Raw genomic sequence first — 22,563 nt, forward strand, 5'->3', positions numbered from 1 at the left:
GTGTGTGTGCAGAGTGGGGTTTGTGCTGTCCCTGGGTGCTGCTGGCTGCGGTGCCCACCCCGTTCTGTCCCGCTCACAGGCCCCAAGACGGTGCTGGCGTATTTACGAGCGCAGCTGCGGCGGGCAGAGAAGTGCAAGCTGATGAAGATGATTGTCATCGGCCCCCCCCGGCAGGGCAAGTCCACGCTGGTGGAGATCCTGCAGACAGGGAAGGTGCCCCAGATGATGCACAGCGAGGCCACCATCCGCACAACCAAATGGGAGCTGCCCAAGCCCGTGGGGCACAAGGCGAAGGTGAAAAGCGGCCGGAGATCTGCAGGCCCGGTGGGATGTGGGAGCCCTGCAGGGTCCTGTGGGCTGAAATGTGAAATTGTCCTTTTGCAAAGAGCAGTTTCCATTGCCTCACAAGTGGGATGTGGTTTTAGACCTGTTGCAATTCTGTTTCATTTCCAGTTGGTACTAGAGGGCAGTTCTGTTTTCCTGACTGTATTCTGAAGAGAGCTGTGTGTTGGCTAGGCTGAAATTCTGGCTCTCCCACCTCAGTGGACACTAATTTTGAGAGAGTCCTTTAAATCAGCTTCTCTGCAGCAGATGGGGCTTTCATTTGGGACCTCAGTACCTAAAGCTGGACTTAGTTGATACCAGGCCTGTCCCACGCCTGTCCCAAGGTGTGATCCAGGGATGTCTAAGGCATATCTTAAACACCCAAATCTCGGGTGGCTCATCCGTGGAGTGTGTCATACTGAACTCATTTGGAGAGTGCTGATTTAATCCAAGCATTTGTAGGTGGCCTTGCCCACTACCTGTAGAGTAGCCCAGGGACTAGAGGATGCAGAATTCGCCCTGAGGTCTTGTCAGAGCTGAGGGGGTGCAAACACATCACTCCCCCTTCCCAGATGACAGCCATGACCACCAGACTGTTTTGGAAAGGGGAAAGGAGCCTGCTGAGCTCAGCTGTTCCACAGCAAAGAGTGCCAGGCCAGAGACAGAAAGAAAAGAGCAACATAGGCTGACTCCTTGAAGGGTGGACTTTGGTGGGAGAAGGGATTTATGCATTTTGTGTTGAAGAGAAATTGAATAAAAGTGTAGACAGCACCAGGAACCTGGAGTGGAATCAAGACAATGAACGGGCTTTTATCTCTATCTCTGAGTCTGTCTGTCCACACACACACTCACAGCTGAAGGTCTTTTGGATGAACAAAGCAGTCCTTGTGCTGGTTAGGGCTTGGTTTCAACAATATGGAAGTTCTTCCAGCTGTTTTTGGGAGACTTCACACGGATTGCACAGAATCAGAGCCCTGCTGAGATGCTGAGCTCCTGGCTGAACTCTCATAGGGTAACTTCCACGTGGGATCAGTCAGTACCTGGCCCTAGCCCCATAAACAGAGTCCACGGGGTGTTATGTGATGCTCTGAGCATGGTGGCTTCCTCTGAGGAGGAAGGTTTGGTTTTGTGTTCAGTCTCAGGGGTTTTGACTCTCCAGGGCCAAGTGCTTTAGGGTCAGAGCTTCCCAGGTATGCAAGTACTTCTTGCTGCAACTGGGAGCCTGAATGCCATTGTAGCAGAGAGCCAGGCTCCCTCTTAGTTCTGTCATGGGGCTGCACAGAGGAATGGATGCAGGGATACTGGGAAGAGAGCCAGAACTGGAGAGGCCTCCATTTAAGCATTCCCCCAGAAATCAGTGAGTCTGATTCACAGCAACTGTGATTCTGGCCCATCTCTGGCGTGGCACAGACGTCAGAAGCCTGGGAGCAACATGTAGGAGGTGTTTATGGAAGGCCTGAGAAGCTTCCCATCTCCTGAGCATCTCCCTTCTGCTTGGCTCAGCTTGGTCTGAGCTCAGTGGAAGTGATTTCAGCAGGGGTTTCCTGTTCCCCACAGCAGTGGCAGATAAGCAGCTTCCATGGTCTTGTGGAGCGTGGCACAGGCAAGGATGAAACAGTTTCTATTACGGATGCAGTGAAATGCAGGGCTCAGAATGAGACCCTTGTTTGGACTGGAGAATCCACAGCATTAACTGGAGTTTTACCAGCATCAAGGGCACCTCTATCGTTTTAGCAGCAAGTAATTAGTCTTGATTTCCTGTGGGGAAGTGGTAGCCATGCTTAACAATTGCTTGTTGATTTATCTTTCCTGGAGGCACAATTAGGACATTGAACCCCTTCTTGTGTCATACATTATGCAGGCGTAGGTTTATACTTCAGCTATTATCTCCCAGTGATTTACTGCCACGGTTTGATTTGAACACTTCTCTTTGTCTAAGTAGGTTGATTCAGTGGAGTTCAATGTCTGGGATATCGGAGGCCCAGCGAGCATGTCTACAGTCAATCAGTGTTTCTTCACAGACAAAGCATTGTACATAGTGGTCTGGAACTTGGCACTGGGGGAAGAAGCTGTGGCAAACTTACAGTTCTGGTTGCTGAACATTGAGGTAAGAAGTCACTGGTGGGCTCTGGGATATCTATTTATCAAGCAGCAGCTCAGCACGCAGATATGTGATATTGCAGATTCTTTTTGCTCTGCTTTTAAAAGCTCCCCAAGCTATGAATTTTGCACAGCATTTGGGATTCATTTTCCATTACGCTGTAGGCGTATCGCTATATTTAATGGTTTAAATTTATCATTTGCTTTGTTCTCCCTCACACACAGCAGAGAACGAAACAAAAGCTGATTTATAAACCCTTGCTAAGTAAGGCTGAACATACTTATTTTGGAATTAGTGTTTGACCACACTGTGCTCCAAGGGGGGTTTGAAGCATTTTCTTTCTTCTGTGGGTTAGACACACATTGGTCTTGAGGTTATATTTTTAACACTTTAGATTCAGGTTAGCTGGAGAGTATTTCTAAAACAGCTCTCATTTAGACACAGCTGCAGTGAATTCATTGCTGTGGATTGATTTTTCTAACATCATGTTGATAATTTTCTGTAACTCTTTTATTATTTGATTATTGTTTTAACATTAAATGCGTCCCTCATTTAACAAAAATGAGTCCCTCTCAAAAAATGAACACCTTGTAATTATCAAAATATTAATGGTCAGCAACAAGCAAAAACCCAAACCAGGTAACAAAGCTGAAAGGAAAATTATTATATTTCAAAAATGTATGATGTGTCTTTAATACATCCTAGCAAGGACATAGTAACATCAGGAAAAATGCAGAGAAATATGATCATGATGGTTAAAAGAAGGGAAAAATGAAGAGGGCTGTATGTAGAAAGGAGAAAACCACAAGAGAGTCTTTGTTCATGACCCTTTACAATAGAATTGGGAGAGAACAAATGAAATTGTAGCTTTGAAGCAAACAATGGGATGTATCTTAAACACACTGGATGGCTAACCTGTGGAATTTACTGGAAATAAAATGTGCTGGGGGTACCAGAAATTGGAAAGACAAACTGGTGAATGAAAACTCCATCAAGTGCTGTTAATTCCGAGATACTCCCTTGTGCTGAGGCAATCAGTGAACTGCAGGCTGCTGGGTACTGGGAGAACACACCAGGGAGCATCTCTCCATCCTGCTCTGTGCCTGTGCTCTCCATGAGCCTCCAGCTGCAGCACACTGGGCCAGGGGGCCCTTTGGTGTGGCTTGGTGCAGCCACCACTCCTGGGCTTGTTTGGTGTGACTCAGGTTGGGCGATACCAGTGGGCATCACAGGAGGGAAAGGGATTGCCTGCAAAGAAGGAAATCTTTCTGCCTCTGAGTACTCTTCTGTGGTCAAAGTCATTTGGATGGGCAAATGATCCCTGCTTAAGCCTGTGCAATCCCATTGTATCTGGCAGCATTTCCCCTGAGATCTGGATACATTCCAGGGTCGTAAGACACTCATGGAAGTATTGGAAGAAACCATGAGATCACCTAATCCATTCCTTTGCTCTGATTCAGGATTAAGTAGATTGAGACTTTTCTAGAAGTTTATCTCATCCCTCCATGTGCCTCCAGTGAAAATGTTTGTGTGACTTCCCCAGGTATCCATTCCAGATTAGCCTTTTTCAGGATGTCATATCTTCTGGCTGCAGGTTAAGTTAAGTTGTCTGGGCAGACATGGTTCCCCTCATTTCACTGACTCACAGCAACTCTTTTTATGTTGAACCCTGATGTAAAAACCCAAAGTGACAGTTTCCTGCTCTGCAGTAGCAGCAGATGATTAAGGCAAGCTCTGCAGAACTTATAATACCCAGGTCACTTGTAGCTGTTGTCAAGCTGCCACAACAGGTTGCCTTTATTTTATAAGTATATATATATGTATTCCATTTTATTAATATGTGTGACTCCCTCCTCTTAAATACTACACTTTTCACCTGTCCTCACTGATGGAATCTGGATGAGATCACTGCCAGTGTTTTCTTTTGCAGGCCAAGGCTCCAAACTCAGTGGTGTTGGTGGTAGGAACACACCTTGATTTGATTGAGACGAAGTTCCGTGTGGAGAGGATAGCGACCCTGAGAGCCTATGTCCTGGCTCTGTGTCGCTCTCCCTCTGGATCCAGAGCAACTGGCTTCCCAGACATCACCTTCAAGCACCTGCAGTGAGTACTTGTGCCTTTGTGAAGTTCAGTCACTCTTTATTTTATGACACTTTTAACAATTTTGAGATACTTGATCTCCTTGGCAACGGAACCAATTTAGAGACTCGTCAGCATTGCATTTCATCTATTTTTGACTGAGATAATGTATTATAATGAGAGAGAAGGTCAGTGTTGCTCAGGGGGCTGATGATGAGTCTGAGAACTGGAAGCTCCAAAGTCATGACCTTGACCAGCCTGTTTACTGCTCCCCCTTCACTCAGGTTTCTCGCTGTTTAATGGTGACACATTAGTCACAAGGGGGGAAGGTGCAGATTGACTAATTAATGCTGTGAGAGCGTGACTGTCACAGGGGGGGTGCCAGGGGCTTTGCTGAGGGGAAGCTGTGGGTGGTACCTGACGTGGGAGCATGGCTCACGTGGCTGGGCAAGGAGGGGTCAGTCCCCTGAGCCCCTGGCAGTCCAAACCTGCCCATCTATCTCCAGGTGTCACAACAGAGGACTGGGGATGCCTGGGAGGTGGGTGTCACTCAGGCCACGCAGTCTGACACTGCTCCAGGAGAATGCCCTTGGGAAGAGGAGGCTGCTCCAGCTGGGAACAGAGCGTGCCCGTGAGCCAGGGGGTGCAGCAGGCTGGCATCAAACATCGTGAAAATATCTGCCTGGGGCAAGAGCAGGTGGCAGCTGGCAAATGAGGAAGGGCACTGAGATGTCCCCAGCACTTCCCATCTGCTGCCTGGCAAAGGCAGCTGACCTCCCACACACAGCTCTGCAGGCACTGTCAGGCATCCCAGCCCGTGTCAGGCATCCCAGGCTGTGTCAGGCATCCCAGCCAGCTCTTTCCCATTAGAAAGCACCAGGAACCCACTGTGAGGCTCAAAGACTCACCATGAGAAGGAGAAAACTTTGTTTGTGTCACCTCAAGCCTCTTTTGCCATCACCTCAGAGCATCACAACACAATCTCCATCATTCTTTCTCAAGGGGACTATCTTTCACCCTGACAGGCATCCTGAACATTTCTCTTCATTTCCCCTTGCATTTCTTCCCAGCCTGATTTCTTGCCTCTTTCCTCCTGTGCCTCTCCACACCCCATCATCCACCTGGAATAAGCATGGTATTAAGCTCTGGGGCTGGAGGAGTGTGAAATCCTTGTGTGGGTGACCCTGGGTGCTTCTGTCAGTGGTCAGGGTCATCCAGCATCCCAGTGAGTTGCACACTTCTCAATGCCATGCAGGGCTGGAGTTTAAGATAAAGCATATTTTCATTAGAGAAGGATTTTCTGTCTGCCATGGGAACATGTGTAGGATCAGTTAGAAAGACCCTTTGTTGGGGGAAGGGGAACAGAACTGTTCTTATCCAGCCCACAAAAAGATTAAAACTAGTAGGAGTTGAAGAGAGCAGGTTTTTAGCTGTTGAAGAGATAATGAAGGCCAGCTTTTAGGATCTAAGCATCAATTCCCAGATTGCAGGATCCAGCTGATCAAGGGCCGGAATGAGGGTGGAAAAGGTGTCTGGTAGTCATCATCCTGCCTCTTTGATCTGGGGCAGGGAGGACTGGACCTGTCTCCAGAGGCTGCTGGGGCACAGAGTTTTCTTCCTCCCCACAGCCCCTTCCAGGATGTGTGTGGTTCTGGAGGGACAGAGGGGGATGACTTTGGTCGGGCTGCCAGGGATGTCCCCAGACATCCCAGTGCACAGGGGACAGTAGTGCAGGGAGTGAAGCAGGCAGAGCAGAGGTTGGGCTAATACAGATGTGGCCTGATACATCTTTTCCAGGCGACTCTGTGTGTTTTCTCCAAAGTATTCTAAAAATACTCACTGACAGCCTTCCTCCCATTCAGCTGACACAGGAAATTTAAAGTCAGTGATAAGAGAAAGTGAGCCTGGAAAGGAAGCCAGTGTGCTGGCTTGATAACCTTCCCCCTTGCATGACTTTTGCAGTGAGCTCTCGTGTAAGACTCTGGAAGGCCTCGAGGGACTGCGGCAGCTGATTTTTCACGTCACCTGCAACATGAAGGATGTTGGCAGCTCAATTTGCTCCCAGAAACTTGCAGGGAGATTGGTGAGAACTGGGCTGTCTTGGTGATCCTTGCCAAAGCAGGGCTTCTGGGGGGCTTGGGAGGTGACCTTTAGGAGTTATTGATAGAGTAAGGGGTTGATGCTGGAGCCATGTGAATATTTAAGATGGCAATCTGGCTCTGGGAAAAGACAGCACTAAAAAATCCCTGTGAAAGGAAGGTGGCAGCCAGTTCATCCCTTGCTGGCTGATCCTGATCCTGCTGGTTTTCTCACATGGCTTGCAGATACCAAGGAGTTACCTCAGCCTCCAAGAAGCTGTCCTTGCAGAACAGCATAGAAGAAGTCAAAATGATGATGTGCAGTATTTAACAGACAGACAAATAGAGCTGATGATCGAGCAAACACCTGGAAATGACATCAAAGACTACGAAGACTTACAAACTGGTAGGTCAGAGTAGACCAGTAATTTCTTGGAAATTAATATGTATGTCCCATTGAAATGTTCCACAAATAGTAAATACAAATTCCACCAGTGTAGAGGTGACTTTGGAAATTGGTAAGATATAAAATTAGTAGTGGGATTTTGGGGACAGGACTGGGAAGTTTCTAAGGTGGTCTGAGGTTGCTGATTTCTTTTTTTTTTTTTTTTTTTAACAAGCTGTGTCTCATTTCTAGTCTGTGTAGAGTGAGGGTTGCCATAGTTTCAAGTCTGGCTTCTCTGTAGGTCCCCAGTCTTGTGATCTTTATGGAGGCCTTGTTCTGCAGGAGGCAGGGAGAGCCCTTCCCTGTGAGGATGGCAGGAGGAGGGTGAAGGGGAGGTGTCATGGGGACAGAAATACTGGCTGTGAAGAAGTGAGATGTGGGTTTTACAAGTGGAGTGTCAGATAGCAGCACTCCTCAGATAGATGTTACTCTCTTGGCTTGGCTGCGTGTGGCTGTGTCTGGAATGCATAAAACTGCACAAACTGCCTCACAGTCGTACTCTTCTGCACTTCTGTGGTTTCCTAATGCTGCTCTATTGCTAATCCCCAATTCTTTACTTTTTTGCAGCCATTAATTTTCTCATAGAAACAGGGACACTACTGCACTTCCCAGACACGAGCCACGGCCTGAGGAACCTCTACTTCCTTGACCCTGTGTGGCTCTCAGAGTGTCTACAGAGGATTTTCAACATCAAGAGCTCCAAGTCTGTAGCTAAGAATGGAGTCATCAGAGCAGAGGACCTCAGGATGCTGCTGGTTGGGACGGGCTTCACCGAGCAGACCGAAGAGCAGTACTTCCAGTTCTTGGCCAAGTTTGAGATCGCCCTGCCTGTGGCCAATAACAGGTATGTTGATAATTAGAGAGGTTTAGTCAGGAGAAAAATGGCCTTCTAGTCAGTGGATATTAACAGGCTCTGCCACACTAAAGTGGTTGTCTTGACAGGGTTCTTGTGCTGAGAAAATATCTGAGAGCATTCAGCAGTGTCATGGAAGGCACCCATCCATTTGGGCTGTATTTCCTGAACTGAGCATCCTCTGGGCCAAACCAGCCCGTGTGAAAGCTTTCCCAGAGCACTCTTTGTCCACTGGGTGCATTGAGGCTGTGACAGGCTCAGCCACCAGCCCGGAGGGGCAGTGACACCGCCGGGGATGTGGCCACGAGCAGGTGGAAGCTGTAAGGGCTCAGCCGGCGCAGCTGCAGCCGGGAGAGGATGTGAGGCCACGGCTGCCAGGCCTGAAATATAGATGGGCTGGAGTCATCTGTTTCCAGTGAAGGATCCTCACTTCAGTGTGGCAGAAAACTTTGGGTAATCAATACTTGTGTCAGCCCTGAAAGTAGCAGCATTTTATTCCTGGTGAAATCAGGAAAGTGTAGCCGCAGCAGCAACGTGATTTACTAGATTTTTAACCTCAATAGGTGTTTGATCAATAGTTTTCCTAGAAATGGTCTAAGAAACCTCATTCTCTTTAAATGTTAATGAGTCCTCCTCCCCTCTGCCCCCCAGTCCCTTTTCCTCTGGGCAGAGTTCCCTGCGATTTTTCTCTCTGCCATCTGCTTGGCGACAGCCTGTTGTTGGGCTAGCGGTGAGCCCAGAGCTGTGCTGCACTTTTGATGTGGCATTTGCATTTCACTTCCTTGCCCTTGCAGGACAGCGCGGCTGCATCGGCCTGAGCCTCTGGGGAGCTCTGAATGCCAGCACAAGTGCAGCATTCTCTGTGCTGTCATTATGCCTGTCACTTATCCAGTCCCGGATGCCAACAAATTTTCTCAGGCTTAACACAGATAAAGCAGCAATGTTTCTGCTCAGTCCAAAATGCCTTTTGGACTCCTTGTCACTATCTGCCATTTTTCACCAGGGCAATTACATTGTCTGTGCCTCAGGAACAAGGAAGCTGCTTTTTCATGGCCTGCCCAATGTTTTTCTCAGCGATCCAAGCCACATTAGCAGAATATTCTTCCCACTGATGGGCTGTAGCTATAGCAGGTTGGATTAATTTAATGTACTAGCCAGACACAGAGCAGTTATTTGTTGCTGTGCTGCTGCAATTATTGTCTAGATTGCCAGATAGGGTTTCTGTGCAGTCAGTAGAGAAAGCAGCTGCCAGTTTCTGTTCTGAAAGGGTGGATGGGGGCATGTTTCACATATTTTCAAAATTTGCATTGGCTGTTGTTCAAGAGCGTCGAATCACCATCTGTGTTATAATCCACTAGATAGTTGTGGCCCAGAAGGGCCTCACTGGCCTTTCTTATACTCCAAGACCTTTTCTTGGATGTGCTGGGGAAAATTTATTGGCTGTCTGATGATGCATCCACTACTTTTATAGAGCAAGAAGTTTTAGTTTGTTGCACTCTGCTTTTCTGCCTAAGGTGCATGTAACTTAGCTGTGTTCTGCTTCTTAAAATACACTTAAAAGCGTGACCACTCTTACTGTAATTTATAATTGAAACTTTTGCCAGTTTTACATTCCAAAGATGTTTCATGGAACAGATAATTTGATCATGTAATATGTCATCACGTGTGACATATGGAGAGAGCTGTTGTGTAATGATGGCCTTTTTTTCTGAGCTGATGTTTCAGATTTTACAAAATGCTGCAGCTGCTGGTGAGAAAACATGAGAGGCAGTGGATTCTTTAAAGCAGTGGATTCTGACCCAGCATTAGTTCTGGTTGTGTCTAGTCCCTGCCAGTGTTATTTTGGTCAGGTCTCTTGGCCACGTGCCTTGTTGCTGTCATTGTGCCCGTCAATGATGAGCCCCAGATGCCAACACATTTTCTCAGGCTCAGCACTGATAAAACAGCAGTGTGTCTGCTTATAAGCAAATAACATTTTAAATTGTACAGGCGTCCTGGGATATGTTTGGTACAGAAGAGTATCACTGACAGGAGATTTACTGGCAAGTATTGAAAGCCATAAGCTCATGGTTTTCAAAACAGTTGCAGTGTTCCAGGACGTTTAACTTCCCAAATACTAAAGATCAAGACAAATGAGTATTCTGGGATAACTGGGAGATCTGAAAATAGTTTGAGAACGTTGTGGTCCCCTACACCACCATAACTCCGTTACTGCTGACTGGTCAGGCACTGATAACATCAAGTCTCCTTCACACTTGGGCAAAATACCTAATAATCTGATTGCAGAGGAATCTGAGCTAGACAAGTGATTTCTCTGCTGGCAACAGCCTGGCAAAGTGAGCTCTTGCTCTAGGGGTTTGTCAGGGATGTGATAGGGATCCATCAGCTGCAGGGTGGAGCAGCAGGAACCCCTGTCATGCTGACCCATGGGATGCTCTCATTCTGGGGCTGGGTGAGGCAGAGCAGCCCAGTTCCTGCAGCCTGGAACTCCTTTCCCCCACTTCTGGGCTTACAGAACCTGAGCTGCTGGAGGTTGTTTTTGCACTGATCTCCTGCTCCACAGCTCTAATTCCCTGCTTACTACCAGGGCAGAATAGTACCAAAAAAATGAGTCCCGACATCACAGCTGTTCTAATGAGTCTTATATTTTAATGCATTTAATTTGTGAGTACACAAATGCTCATTACATCAATTTTAGCCCTTTCCAATAGCCCTGGCTGAATTATGTAATGTCTGTTTTGCCTCTGCTTGCTTTCATAGTGTAAATTAATTTCTCCATGTATTGCTGCAGCATTTTAGTCTAAAAGCTTTTTTATATGCAGTAGGCTGTGCCATTAAAAATCTCTTTGGAGACTGAATCGCCCTATTATCTGGTAACAATGTACTCACTGTTAAAAGCTGTAGCTAAAATCTGAGCTGTTGAACTTGATGTGTTTCAGCTACCTCCTCCCTCATCTGCTTCCTACCAAGCCGGCGTTAGATATCCACGGGCTCTGCCACCAGACCGCAAACACGGTCCAGAGGGTCTTCAAGATGAGTTTTGTCCCCGTTGGCTTCTGGCAAAGGTTCATAGCCCGGATGTTAATTAGCCTGGCAGAGATGGACCTCCAGGTAGGTTACTGTGTCTGTCTGCAAACAAAAGCAGACGGCTGAAGGGGTTCAGTGTAAGTGGGATGTCTGTTCGCATCCCGCTCGCTTCTGTCACAGACTGCAGTAACGTTGTTTGAGTAAACAGGGAGAGGCGAGGCTCTGCACTGAAAGTCTGATTCTGTTTTTGCAGTAGGTGTCATTGAGAATGACAAATTGGCACTGGGGGAGAAAACCTGAGTTCTCCACAGCCTCTTTATAACGTGATCCCCTGGAAGGTCTCAGTCCCTCCAGCATCTTCCAATTACAAGTAATTGGAGTTCTGCCTGCGGCTCTTGTCCATGACCATTCCACCAGGCCAGACTCCCTCACGGCTTTGCCAGAGGAGATCTGGAATAGCTCCAGCAAAGCCAAATATCTGAATCTCTATGGGTTTAAATGGGAAGAAAATTACAGGACTGTTGCCTTAATGAGGCACCCCGTTAGTGCAAGTACTATGAGTGACATTAAAGTAGTGTTTGCAAGGTTCTGACAGCCCAGTGTATTTTGATGTTTATGCAGATGTGTTTGCAGCAGTTTCTATCTGAAATTGTAATAAATATCTGCAAAATATTTATAGTACTGCTCTGGTATCTTCTTAGCAGCTCTCCATTAAACTGTGTCTGTCAGTGATGTACAGAACATGGAAAACATGATACCTGTTTTTGGAAGGTCCTCTGTGTTCCAGGCTTCTCAAGCCATGTAATAACTTTACCTCTTTTAACGGAGTGTCTTGGCAACCCCTTGCTTACATCCTCCTGGGCACTACATAATCCTAGAGCACCTTTCCTAGGGGCTTCATCCAGTCCTCATGAATGGAGTGGAAAGGATGCCAGGCGTCAGACCTGTCTGCAGGCAAATAAATGTTGGAGCAATGAGTGCAGCAGAGTCCTGCAGATTAACTTCTTGGTATTAAAACAGAAATACATTTTGCTGGTTTGAAGTGTCTTGGAGAAGAGCCATCTTCCTCCCACTAAAACAGGTGGAAAAGTTAACTCTCTGCATTGAGGGCAGACTTCATCATTCACTAGAACATTTAGTGCTTTAGGTTTATAAGACTTTGGTGAATGCAGAATAAATACGGCAAATGTCACAGTTACAGAATTAGCTTTGTGCACTGATATGAAATTGTTCTTTTTTGAGTGGCATGAAAAAGATTTCCACTGTGGAAAAATCAATTTTACCACATGTATTTCCATTCCATCACAAAATTTTATATGAGCACAAATCACTTTTACTGGAAAAGGTACAACAGCACCTGTAAAAGCCAAAAAAAGAAATCACTTTCCCGAGTAAAACATCCTTACGAGAAACTTCAGCACGATTTTCATGCTTTTCTGCTTGTTTCAGCTCTTTGAAAACAAGAAGAACACCAAGACGAGAAACAAAAAGGTGACCATCTACAGCTTCACAGGCACCCAAAGGAACCGCTGCAGCACGTTCCGAGTCAAAAGGACTCACACGGTTTACTGGCAGGAAGGTCTGTTCGTTACCTTTGATGGAGGCTATCTTAGGTAATTTGTGTTCATAATGCAGCATGTGTGACGGGGACTAATAGAGTGTATGAGACACATCAGCTGAATGGAGATGAATGGGCCTGGCCCAGGCCATGTGCTCACTCATCAGGAGAAGAGGAGGCTCCTCTAATGGACATAACTCATCCGGTAACAACTGCTGACAAAAATGACGAATAACTGATTATTTGGCAGGTCTGAGTGTATCAACCTTATCTGCTTGTTGCAGCCACAAATTGCAAGAGGCCTGAGAACAGAAAGTGAAATTCAGAGTGGGGCTCTGGCAGCTTAAAATCATGCATTTTCACATGCAAAGATTTCCTTACCTCAATGAGTTTTCCACTGAATCCTAAAACTTCACCACTGCATGGCAGTAATCCAGGTCAATGGAGGTGCTTCTGTGCAGCAGGGACTGTGGGCAAGTGCCTCAACCTGGCCAAGGCAGAATGTCTGCTGGCTGCAAGCCTGGGGAAAACCTCCTGTCCATGTTGTTTCACAAATGCAGACGTTTAAGGCTTTTTCTCCTTCAGTCCCTGGCAAGACAGGGAGAAACCATTGGTGCTGTTGCATGGTTGGAGGCCAGGAGGAAACAGTGACCTTCCCAAGTTTCCAAGCTCAGTAGAGACTTGAACCCAGACACTGCAAACCACAGGCTGGAATCCTGAATTCTGGACCGTGGTAGTGGTCATGCTGTTAGCTCCCCATGTATTTCAGGGAGTTGCACTTTCATGGGAATTGTGCAAAAATGATGTTCATAAACTTTTCCTAACGGTTTCTGGAAATACCATTATTATTCCAGTGGAATTTTATTACTGATTTTACAACTCCCAACCTTCCATCATTCTGAATAGGGCATTTCTGTCAAAGCTCTCTGTCATACTCAGCTTGCTTAGGCCACACTTTTCCCTAGGCCTGACCTTCTATAGCACTTACCCTTTGTGAGGAGCTGGCATTTCTGTGAAAGAATTCTCTTCTGAAAGTCATTTTCAGAACAGACCCAGTTGAAAATCACCCTCGAAGCTACTAGATTGCTTTGTGTTTCGATGACTCATGAACTGTGTGTTATTATGTAACTCAGGTTTCCTGCCAGAAAGAAAGTTTGTTGACACTGATACTTCAGAAAAGCTTCACAGGTCTGTCTTTTGGCTTTCTCACGCAGTGTCGAGTCTTCTGATGTGAACTGGAAAAAGAAAAAAAGTGGTGGAATTAAAATAATTTCCCAGTCAGAAGTGAGAGACTTTTCAGCCATGGCATTCATCACAGATCACGTCAACTCTTTGATAGACCAGTGGTTCCCTGGTAAGAGAACAACTCTAATTTTCTGTGCAGTGTTACATCTTTTCAACAGAGGGTTCTTTGACAGAGCTCTCCAGGTGCACAAGATTGTGTGTTAATTGAAGACCCCTCAGGCTCTGACAGTCTCAAGCCAATAACATTTGATAAAAGCTAATAAACCTGCAGACAGATCAAGATTAGTTGCCAACACCCTTTGGTCTAGACATTGTGTCTTCCAGTCTGTCTGTCCCAGCAGCACAGGTGAAACATTGCAGTTCAAACAGGACCTGCAGGAGTTCAAGAGATTCATCCAGTGCTCCTAGCAGGGGCAGGATTTGGCCCAAACTGCTTGGTGCTGTCCCTTGAACTCATTTTGGCATCAGCTGGGAGGAGGATTTGCCCATCATTTCTAACTTTCTTTCAGTTAGAAAATTCTGATGTGAGAGGCTTGAGTGAATATGGTACCAAGGACTCCATGCCAAGGTAACTTCCTTGACTCCTGCAGCTGCTTTTCCTGTGCTCAGCGCAGATCCTGCTGTTACCCAGCAGGCTCTTTGCAACCCCAATACACTTTGTTTGAAACCAAAACAAAATCTGAAGTGCTCTTTGTCGTCCTACCCTGGTCTAGAAAGCAGTGCCAAAGTCTCTTAATTGGAGGCTCTGTGGAGGAAACAGTGGTGCACTCTCACATACTCACATTCTACGTGTTCTGAAGATAAAAGAACATTTTATTTGCCTTTGGATTAAAATAATGCTAAAGTTAATCAGTGAAGCTTGAGAAGAGCCACGACTTCAAAGGCTGCAGCCTGTGTTCACCCTGACTAATTGTGGGCATTTAACAGAGCCTGTCACCACAAAATCTCTCTGTAGTTATGGGAGAGGTGTGAACCTCCCAAGGGCTCACTCGTGGTAGAACCCACGTTTCCCCTGGAGGCGCTGAACAGGTTGTCCATGAGGGAGCCCACAGGACCTGTGTTCCCAGCCTGGGTGCTGCAGGTGAGTGCTGAGCCTGAGCTCAGTGTGCTGTGCCTGCCAGCCTGCTCCCAACCCTACCTCAAGCCATCTGGCAGTTTGCAGTCTGGGAAGAGACAGAGACACCCAGCAAGCAGAAGGGTCTCTCCAATGCTTTATTCACATACTTCTATTTTTGCTGGTCCTGAGTACATCTGCCTCACAAGCCTGTGCATTACCTGTGACCAGAGCAGGGTGAGTGTTGGGTTACGTCCACAGCCCTGTCTCCCCAGCACTGTCCCTGTCTACTTTGCAAAGTTCTTTTCTATTCCAGTCAGTACCCTGCAGCAAACTGCTCTGTGTGAGCGTGACCATTCCCAGCCGGCGGATCCAGGTCGTGCTGCGGACACTGGAATGCACTCAGAGCTGTTGTTCCCTCTCAGCTGGCGTGGTGACGTGGTTTCCTGTTTGTTTGCTCTCCTGAAGCCCTCACAGCCACGGAGAGCGATGGCACGTTGCTGATGGAGCAGTATGTGCCCTGCCACATCTGTGCAGCTGCCAGGCCGGAGCAGCGCGAGGGCGGCGAGAGGGCGGAGGACACGCAGTACTTCAACATGGAGGATTGCGTCCTGACCGCCATCGAGCTGGACTACATCACGTGTCCTAACCACCCTGACATCCCCGTGTCGCTCCAAGAGCTGGTCCCGGAGCTTTTCATGACTGATTTTCCTGCCAGGTAACGTGTGATAGCCTTTGGTTGAGGTTCAGTGTACCTGTGTGATTTGGTTGGACCCTTCTCCCGAGTCGCCTCTGCTGGAGGGATGTGCTGACCACAGGAAACAAATCCATCTGCTCTCAATCCGTGCTCTGGCAGTTCATCCTGAGCTGCCCTCCTGGTGTTCAGCAGCTTGCTTAGACAATATCTGTGTGCTGACCGAGTCATCACACCAGGGGTCCTTTGAGATCACTGTGGTGCAATGTGAAAGTCCCTTTTTAAAGCCACAGCTGTCCTGCATTGCCCAGAACTCTGGCCAGGACTTGCTGTAGTTGGAGCCTTTCTGGGATCCCACAAAAGGAGATTTTAATGTGGCAAAACAAAAAGGAAGTGCTGCTGTATCACAAAATTTGGACTGAAATAGCCTTAATTTTGTTGGGGCCTGTAGGTGAGTGAGTTTATGGACACCGCAGGGGAACTCACACTGGGCTCTTGCTCAGCTGATGGCTGCTGGATGTTTGGGTGTGTGGCAGCCCTGAACAGCTGAAGGAGCTCTTCCCTACCCACTGCAGCACTGCCAAATCTTTAAGCTGCTTAACTACATTCCCAGATGGGCTCAGTCTTATACCCCTCATTACTTGGTGTGCAGAGCAGAAGACCTGAGAGCAGGCAGGACAGGAGAGCAATGCCCCCTTTGGCTCCTGCTCTCTCAGACCTCCGAGTGCCCAATGCAGAATCAGGGGACCTCTGAACCAGACTGTCCTGTTGGCTGCTGTCAGAGCTCTCTGTGCTCTCACTGGCCCCTGTTGCTTTCTTGGGGTCATTTTTCTGGGCAAACACCCCATCAGCTTGTCACACCAGCCCTCCTCAGACTGTTATCTCCTGCAGATTTATTTGGCAGGTGTGTGGTGAGTGGAGATGTTTGAAGTGTGAACAGCTGTAAAAGTAGTCTCTGGGAGAGTGGGGAAATGATGAATTGCAGCCTGGGAACACTAAGCTGATTTGAATAATCAAGTTTCAGAGTGTGGGGCTGTTCATAAACATCCTGTCCTGCCTCGGTGGAAAAAAAGAGGAACAGGAGGTAAATGAAGCAAAAAAAAAATCATTAATACAGATAAGTAGTACAAGTATCAGTACCTGTGTCATCTGCTTGGAAAAGGAGCTTATGTGCTTTCCAGATTTGTTTGATTCTTACGGGATAAATTAGTAAAAAGTCTTTTGTGCTTCTTTGCTAAAATTACTGTTTTCTGTGAGCAATCTGTTGTAAAATGTGAGCCAGCATGGAGTGCACTGAGATGACCAAGGTAGTTCAGGTGATCCAGATCCTCTTGGTAGATAAGGCAAGAACCTATTAGGCATTTGTGGAAATGGAAATCACATTTAAAACATTAATTTACCACATCTTTGAAACTTTAATTAAAAACCCCCAATTTCTGTTTGGCAGACTGTTCCTGGAAAATAGCAAACTGGAATGCAGTGAAAATGAAAACAACGTTCTTGGCCAGGGTGGAAGTGGAACTGTTATATATCGGGCACGATACCAAGGAAAACCAGTGGCTGTGAAGAGATTTCAGATTAAAAAATGCAAGGGTTCTCCTACTTCAGCTGCAGGTACAGTGCACAGATTTGGTGTCAGGAATCTGGGAATCTGCAATCTGGGATCCCAAGCTAAGACCAAAGAGTCTGCAAAGTGCTGACAGCACCTGATTAAACACAGCATGGAAATAGATGGCAAAGCTGATGGGTTTCAGTGGAGGAGGAGGTTGCATCTGAGTTCTTCATGAGCATTTGTAGTGATGAAGGTCACTGGCTCTGCAGGAGGCTTCTCTCCTGCAGATCAGAGGTTGGATTTATAGGGTGCCAAGGCAGAGCCCTTGATTGGGAAGGGAGGTGAGATTTCAACTCTTGTTCCCACGCTATGGCCGTGAGAAGTGTGGGTTTGCACTGAGGACTTGTGAGTCTCCACCTGTGAATTGGTGTTTTACCCTCTCTGTGCCAGCAGCTGGAGAAAGCAAACTGGGAATCCTTCTGAGCCCACCAGCTTCTTCAGGCAGGGATGGGCTCCTGTGGAGCCCAGCTTTGCAGCAGAGCCTCAGTCCATGGACAGAGGAGAGGGGAAAGTGCCTCACATTCCTCATTTTTGTCAGGGAGGATGTGGTGAATCCCTGAGCTGTGGAGGAGGCCAGCTGCTGTCCCAGTGACAAATCACCTTCGGGAAGAGCTGACCTGCCTGAGCAGCCTGTGGTGTGCTGTGGCAGCAGGACCATTACTGTGATGGGTCTCTTCTGGCAGGGAAGCTGGGAAACTGTAGGGAAGAGCCCTTCCAGCAAAGGGTCTGCAGTGTGCCATCTACACAGAGTCCCTGCTGGGAGAAGCACAGCACGGGTTTTCCAAAGTCATCCAGAGGATGTGTGAGAACAGCATGTGCCAGACACACCTGAGCCTGGTGTTTTAGGACCAAGGGAGCTCTTGCTTCCTGAGGCACCAGACAGATCCTGCTTATAGCCAGTGTCTCTTAGTGGCTCATGCATCAGCATAAGGATTCAACTTAAAGCCTTGCTGTCGACATAATCCCACCAGCTGCCTCCCTCCTCCAGCCCTCGCTCGGTGATCACCTCCCAAAGAGTTTGTGACTCATTTCCTGAGCTGGGCAGTGAGAAGGGGGGGTTGTGTGTCTTGCCAGATACCATGCTGAAGCACCTGCGGGCCATGGATGCCATGAAGAACTTCTCGGAGTTCCGTCAGGAAGCCAGCATGCTGCACTCCCTGCAGCACCCCTGCATCGTGTCCCTCATCGGCATCAGCATCCACCCGCTCTGCTTCGCCCTGGAGCTGGCCCCGCTGGGCAGCCTCACCACCGTCCTGGCTGAGAACTCCAAAGGTAAAGCCAGGCTCTCCCCCACCCCTCTCCCAGTGACAAATGCTCACTGGTGTTTAAATTACTGCTTGATTTGCTGGAGGGGATTTTTTTTTTCCAGACTCAGGGAAGTAGGAGGGATGGAATTGTTCTTATGTTGTGCTGCTGGGGACTTAGTAAAAATTGATGCTCGGGATTCTCAAAACTACTTTGGAGACCTGGATTTTCAATTTCTCTGCAAGTTAATATGGAGTGCATCTCTCTTCAGTGCTGCGTGGATGGTGCTGTGTTTTTCTCCTTGCAGATGGGTGTCTGGTACTCTAAATTATCTCATAATTATCTGTATTGCTGTCATTGTCAAATGAACAACACTAATTCCAAGATAAGTTGAGGCCATCTGACCCTCTTGGCACCTTGGCTTCATGTCAACTTTCAGTCAAACGCCAATTTTCACCAGAAGATTTAGTGGCCTAGAAGTGAAAGGGTTTAAAAAAAGAATCTAATAGGACTGTCAGACACATACAGTAACATAAACAGTGTCATTTCAAATGGTGGCCTTGAGTGATGTTTCAAAAGGTTGTCAGTTATTGCTCTGGAGTTAAAAACAGAAGGAGAGAGGGGGAAGAAGCAGCAGTTATAGCAATTACAGGAGCTGGAGACGGGCTGTTCCTTTGTGCCAGGGTCCTCCTTTGTGCCGCTGGGACACATGCTGACGCACAAAATAGCCTACCAGATCGCCACAGGCCTGGCCTACCTGCACAAGAAGAACATCATCTTCTGCGACCTCAAGTCGGACAATATCCTGGTGTGGTCCCTGGATGTCAGGGAGCACATCAACATCAAGCTCTCCGACTATGGCATCTCGCGGCAGTCGTTCCACGAGGGCGCGCTGGGCGTGGAGGGCACGCCGGGCTACCAGGCCCCCGAGATCCGGCCCCGCATCGTCTACGACGAGAAGGTGACTGGGGAGGCTGTGGGGCAGCCCTGTGGTGGCACTGGGGGGCTGGCACCGTCCCATTGCTCAGTTCCCTTCTCTGTGCCTGGGGGCTGGCACTGGCTTTCGCACTGTGCCTGCCTTGCTGTCCTCTCCACCCACCAACAGAGCCCTGCCCTGATTTTCCCTCTCTTTCTGGCTCCAGGTGGACATGTTCTCCTATGGGATGGTTCTGTACGAGCTGCTGTCCGGGCAGCGGCCTGTGCTGGGACACCACCAGCTCCAGATTGCAAAGAAACTGTCCAAAGGGATCCGGCCTGTCCTGGGGCAGCCTGAGGAGGTGCAGCTCTACAGGATGCAGGCGCTCATGATGGAGTGTTGGGACACTAAGCCAGAGAAGGTACAAGACCACCCTCCTGAGCCATGTTCTCTGAGCTGGCTGCTCTCTTTGTGCAGGAGGGCTGAGCTTGCTCTTGGTGCAGAACAACAGCTCCATTGCCCATTTACCTCTCCTGCTGATTTGGCCCAGAATTTCTATTGACTTAAATGAGAGTTTTATGAATGAAATGATGACAGATTTGTGGCCTTAGACATCTGTGGTGGCTTGAAGGTCCCTTGATGTCCGTGGCAGTTAGGCTGCTGATTTCACCAGGGCAAGACGTTACCCATAATTTCTAGAAACAGCTCCAGTGTCATGCTGTGAGTGCAACTGCAAAGGCTTCAAAATCCCCAAGATTATAAAAGGAGGTATGAGGAAGAAAAGCTTCAAAGTGCAAGAAAAGGATTATGCTGCATTACATTCTTCATTAATTTCAGTTGGTGTTTTAGTGCTGCTGTCCTTCAAACAAAGGTCAGCCTGACTCTCAAACATCTATACACTGTCCTGCAATGGGTCAGCTTCCAAAATTCGTAACTCTGAAGAAATTAATTAGTAAAATATGTAAGAGAATGACAGACCAAGCTTTAATAAATAATCATAGAATCAGAAAATGGTTTGGGTTGGAAGGAACCTTAAATATAATCTGGTTTGAGGGACACCTAGCCTGTGCTTGTGCTTGGGATTGCCCTGATCCAGGTGAAGAACCTTGTGCTTGGCCTTGTTGAGCCTCCTGTTTATTACGGTTCTCCTGTTCCATCTTGTGTGACATGTCTTTCTCTTTTCCTCCCCCCCTCAGCGTCCCCTGGCCATCTCTGTGGTGGGGCAGATGAAAGATCCAACCTTTGCAACGTTTATGTACCTGCTGCCCTGTGGGAAGCAGTCTTCCTTCTTCTGCTCCCTGGGGCAGGAGTACACCGTGGTGTTCTGGGATGGGAAGGAGGACACCAGGTGAGACAGCTCACATTAGCAATTTCTTTTTCTTCTTTTTCCTTTTTAAGTAAAAAATCCTTCAGCATCTTTGCTTCTGCCTCTGGGAGGGAGGTAAAGAAGGTGAAAGTGAAATTGGATGAACGCCAAGAATACAGTGAACACTGTTTTCCCAAACTCTTTTAATTGGGAACAGTGGTTGCTTTATAAAGGATATTTAATGAGCTTAACTCTGCTTCAGTTAATATGGGGAGAAGATTAGGGCAGTGTAATGATTCACACACACAGGATGAAGCATTTGCACATGAGAACAGATGTGTTCTGCCTTTCCTAATGAGGCCATTTAACACTAAACCTTTCCTAATTGAGGCTGCAGTTCCTTCTCTCTTCTGCAAAGCAATTAAGCACATGCTTAAATCCTATTGCAATCATCGGGAGTTAACCACATGCCTGGAGCTGTGTGTGCATCCAAGTGTGCACTGCCAGTAAAATGTGTTCTGGACTGAAGGCATGTGCTTAAAATGTTATTAAATTGTGACTGAGGTGATGGCATTTTGCTCAGCCGCATGTGACCTGAGGCTAGTTAGGTTCATTTTTATGGATGCTGCTGATTTTTATAGCCTCAGTCTTATTTGGAAACATTCACAAACTGATCTGAATTTTATATTAATGTGTTCATTATTTGTAACCATTAAGCTAATGGGGAAGGCACGTGATTTGTTGCTGAACTACTTGCTTTGCTGTTTGTGGTCCTTGGTCAGTTGTTCAGTGCAGGCAGTGTAACTTTTCCTGCTGAACTGGTGAAGTGCATGGCACTCCCAGATGTATTTTGAATACATGGATGTTGTCCAAATATTCACAGCAATATATCTCAGTGAATCTGCTTCCTGACTGGACAATCCACTTGCTGGAGACTGCAGAATAACAAGTTTACTCACATGTGACAGATTTCAGGATGTGTAATTGCTTGTGCCACAGTTGGTAAAACATCTGGGACTCACAGATGTGGTTGTGAATATCCAGTTATTGTTCAAACATCCAAACCCAATAAACTTCCCCAAACAAACAAAATCCTTTTAGCTACAAAAAACTACTAATTAGTCATATTTATAAATCATTTTATTAGGTTACAGATCTTTGCTCTGTAGAATCATGCTCCTCTGTTTATGTACTGGAATAATAATGAAGCCAGATAATAGTAAGGCAGTGAACTTGGAGAGCAGCTATTCCCTTGAGAACCTAATGGGCAAGATGGGCTGAGACTTCCCAGCTATTAATTACTGCTGTTCAGCTGGAGCTGTTTGTCTCACAGCTCAATTACAGGAACAGACTACGTACGTCCTGCTAACCCTGTGCAAAGTCAGGGAGCTGAGTGTAAATCTTCACAGGAGCAATTGCACATCTGCCCCTGAGGAAGAGCCATGGCACATCTTTCTTTTCCTTCAGATGAGGAGTTTACAGTTTGGAGGGGTGTAGATCCTTGCAGCATCATCCACATCTGGGCAGTTGTGTCACATCTTGGCCACAAGGGCCAAAAGTCCCTTAGCCCCGTGCAGGAGGAATGTTGGCTGTCTGAAATTGTTGCTTGCTCCTTTCAGGAACTACACGGTGGTGAACCTGGAGAAAGGAGTCATGGAAGTGCAGAGGATGAGCTGCCCAGGAATGAAGCTGTGCTGCCAACTCAAATTTCAGAATGCCCTGTGGGCAGCCACAGAGGTGAGCATTGCCTGTGCCCCCTCGAGAGGGGCCTCGTTAGGGGTGACACTAACGAAGAGAAAGGGCCTGTTAAATTAGTAAAGCCTAGAGCGTGTGAGACAAAGGGTGTCTCAGATGAGCAGTAACTTTGCATCTGGTGTCTCCAGGTGTTTTGTTTCTACCTGACACACAGCTCCAGACTGTGCCTCCCAGAGCCCAGAGCAACCGTGGGAACCTTGGCTTTCCAAGGGGAAACTCTGGGCTGGAGCAATCTGTGCCCAGGGGTTCATCTGGGAAATGTCCTTATCTG

At 47.3% G+C, this 22,563-nt stretch overlaps 1 protein-coding gene across 8 annotated transcripts in view; it reads left to right on the forward strand.

Annotated features, from left to right (window-relative positions):
• The window catches only part of LRRK1 (leucine rich repeat kinase 1), a 79,781-nt gene that overhangs the window by 40,621 nt on the left and 16,597 nt on the right, over positions 1–22,563 (forward strand). For all 8 annotated transcript variants that reach the window (XR_005258171.1, XR_005258172.1, XM_038147386.1 and 5 more), the window contains 16 exons: positions 80–294; positions 2,267–2,431; positions 4,356–4,528; positions 6,467–6,587; positions 6,829–6,988; positions 7,595–7,871; positions 10,820–10,991; positions 12,357–12,520; positions 13,680–13,819; positions 15,233–15,482; positions 16,906–17,072; positions 18,145–18,342; positions 18,999–19,276; positions 19,458–19,652; positions 20,428–20,579; positions 22,157–22,274. Coding sequence is in view for 6 of the 8 variants with exons in the window: in XM_038147386.1 (XP_038003314.1) it covers positions 80–294; positions 2,267–2,431; positions 4,356–4,528; positions 6,467–6,587; positions 6,829–6,988; positions 7,595–7,871; positions 10,820–10,991; positions 12,357–12,520; positions 13,680–13,819; positions 15,233–15,482; positions 16,906–17,072; positions 18,145–18,342; positions 18,999–19,276; positions 19,458–19,652; positions 20,428–20,579; positions 22,157–22,274 (2,945 nt within the window). In the remaining 2 variants the exon portion in view is untranslated. The remainder of the gene's footprint in view (positions 1–79; positions 295–2,266; positions 2,432–4,355; positions 4,529–6,466; positions 6,588–6,828; positions 6,989–7,594; positions 7,872–10,819; positions 10,992–12,356; positions 12,521–13,679; positions 13,820–15,232; positions 15,483–16,905; positions 17,073–18,144; positions 18,343–18,998; positions 19,277–19,457; positions 19,653–20,427; positions 20,580–22,156; positions 22,275–22,563) is intronic.

Source organism: Motacilla alba, chromosome 10 (assembly GCF_015832195.1).
Source record: "Motacilla alba alba isolate MOTALB_02 chromosome 10, Motacilla_alba_V1.0_pri, whole genome shotgun sequence".
NCBI lineage: Eukaryota > Metazoa > Chordata > Aves > Passeriformes > Motacillidae > Motacilla > Motacilla alba.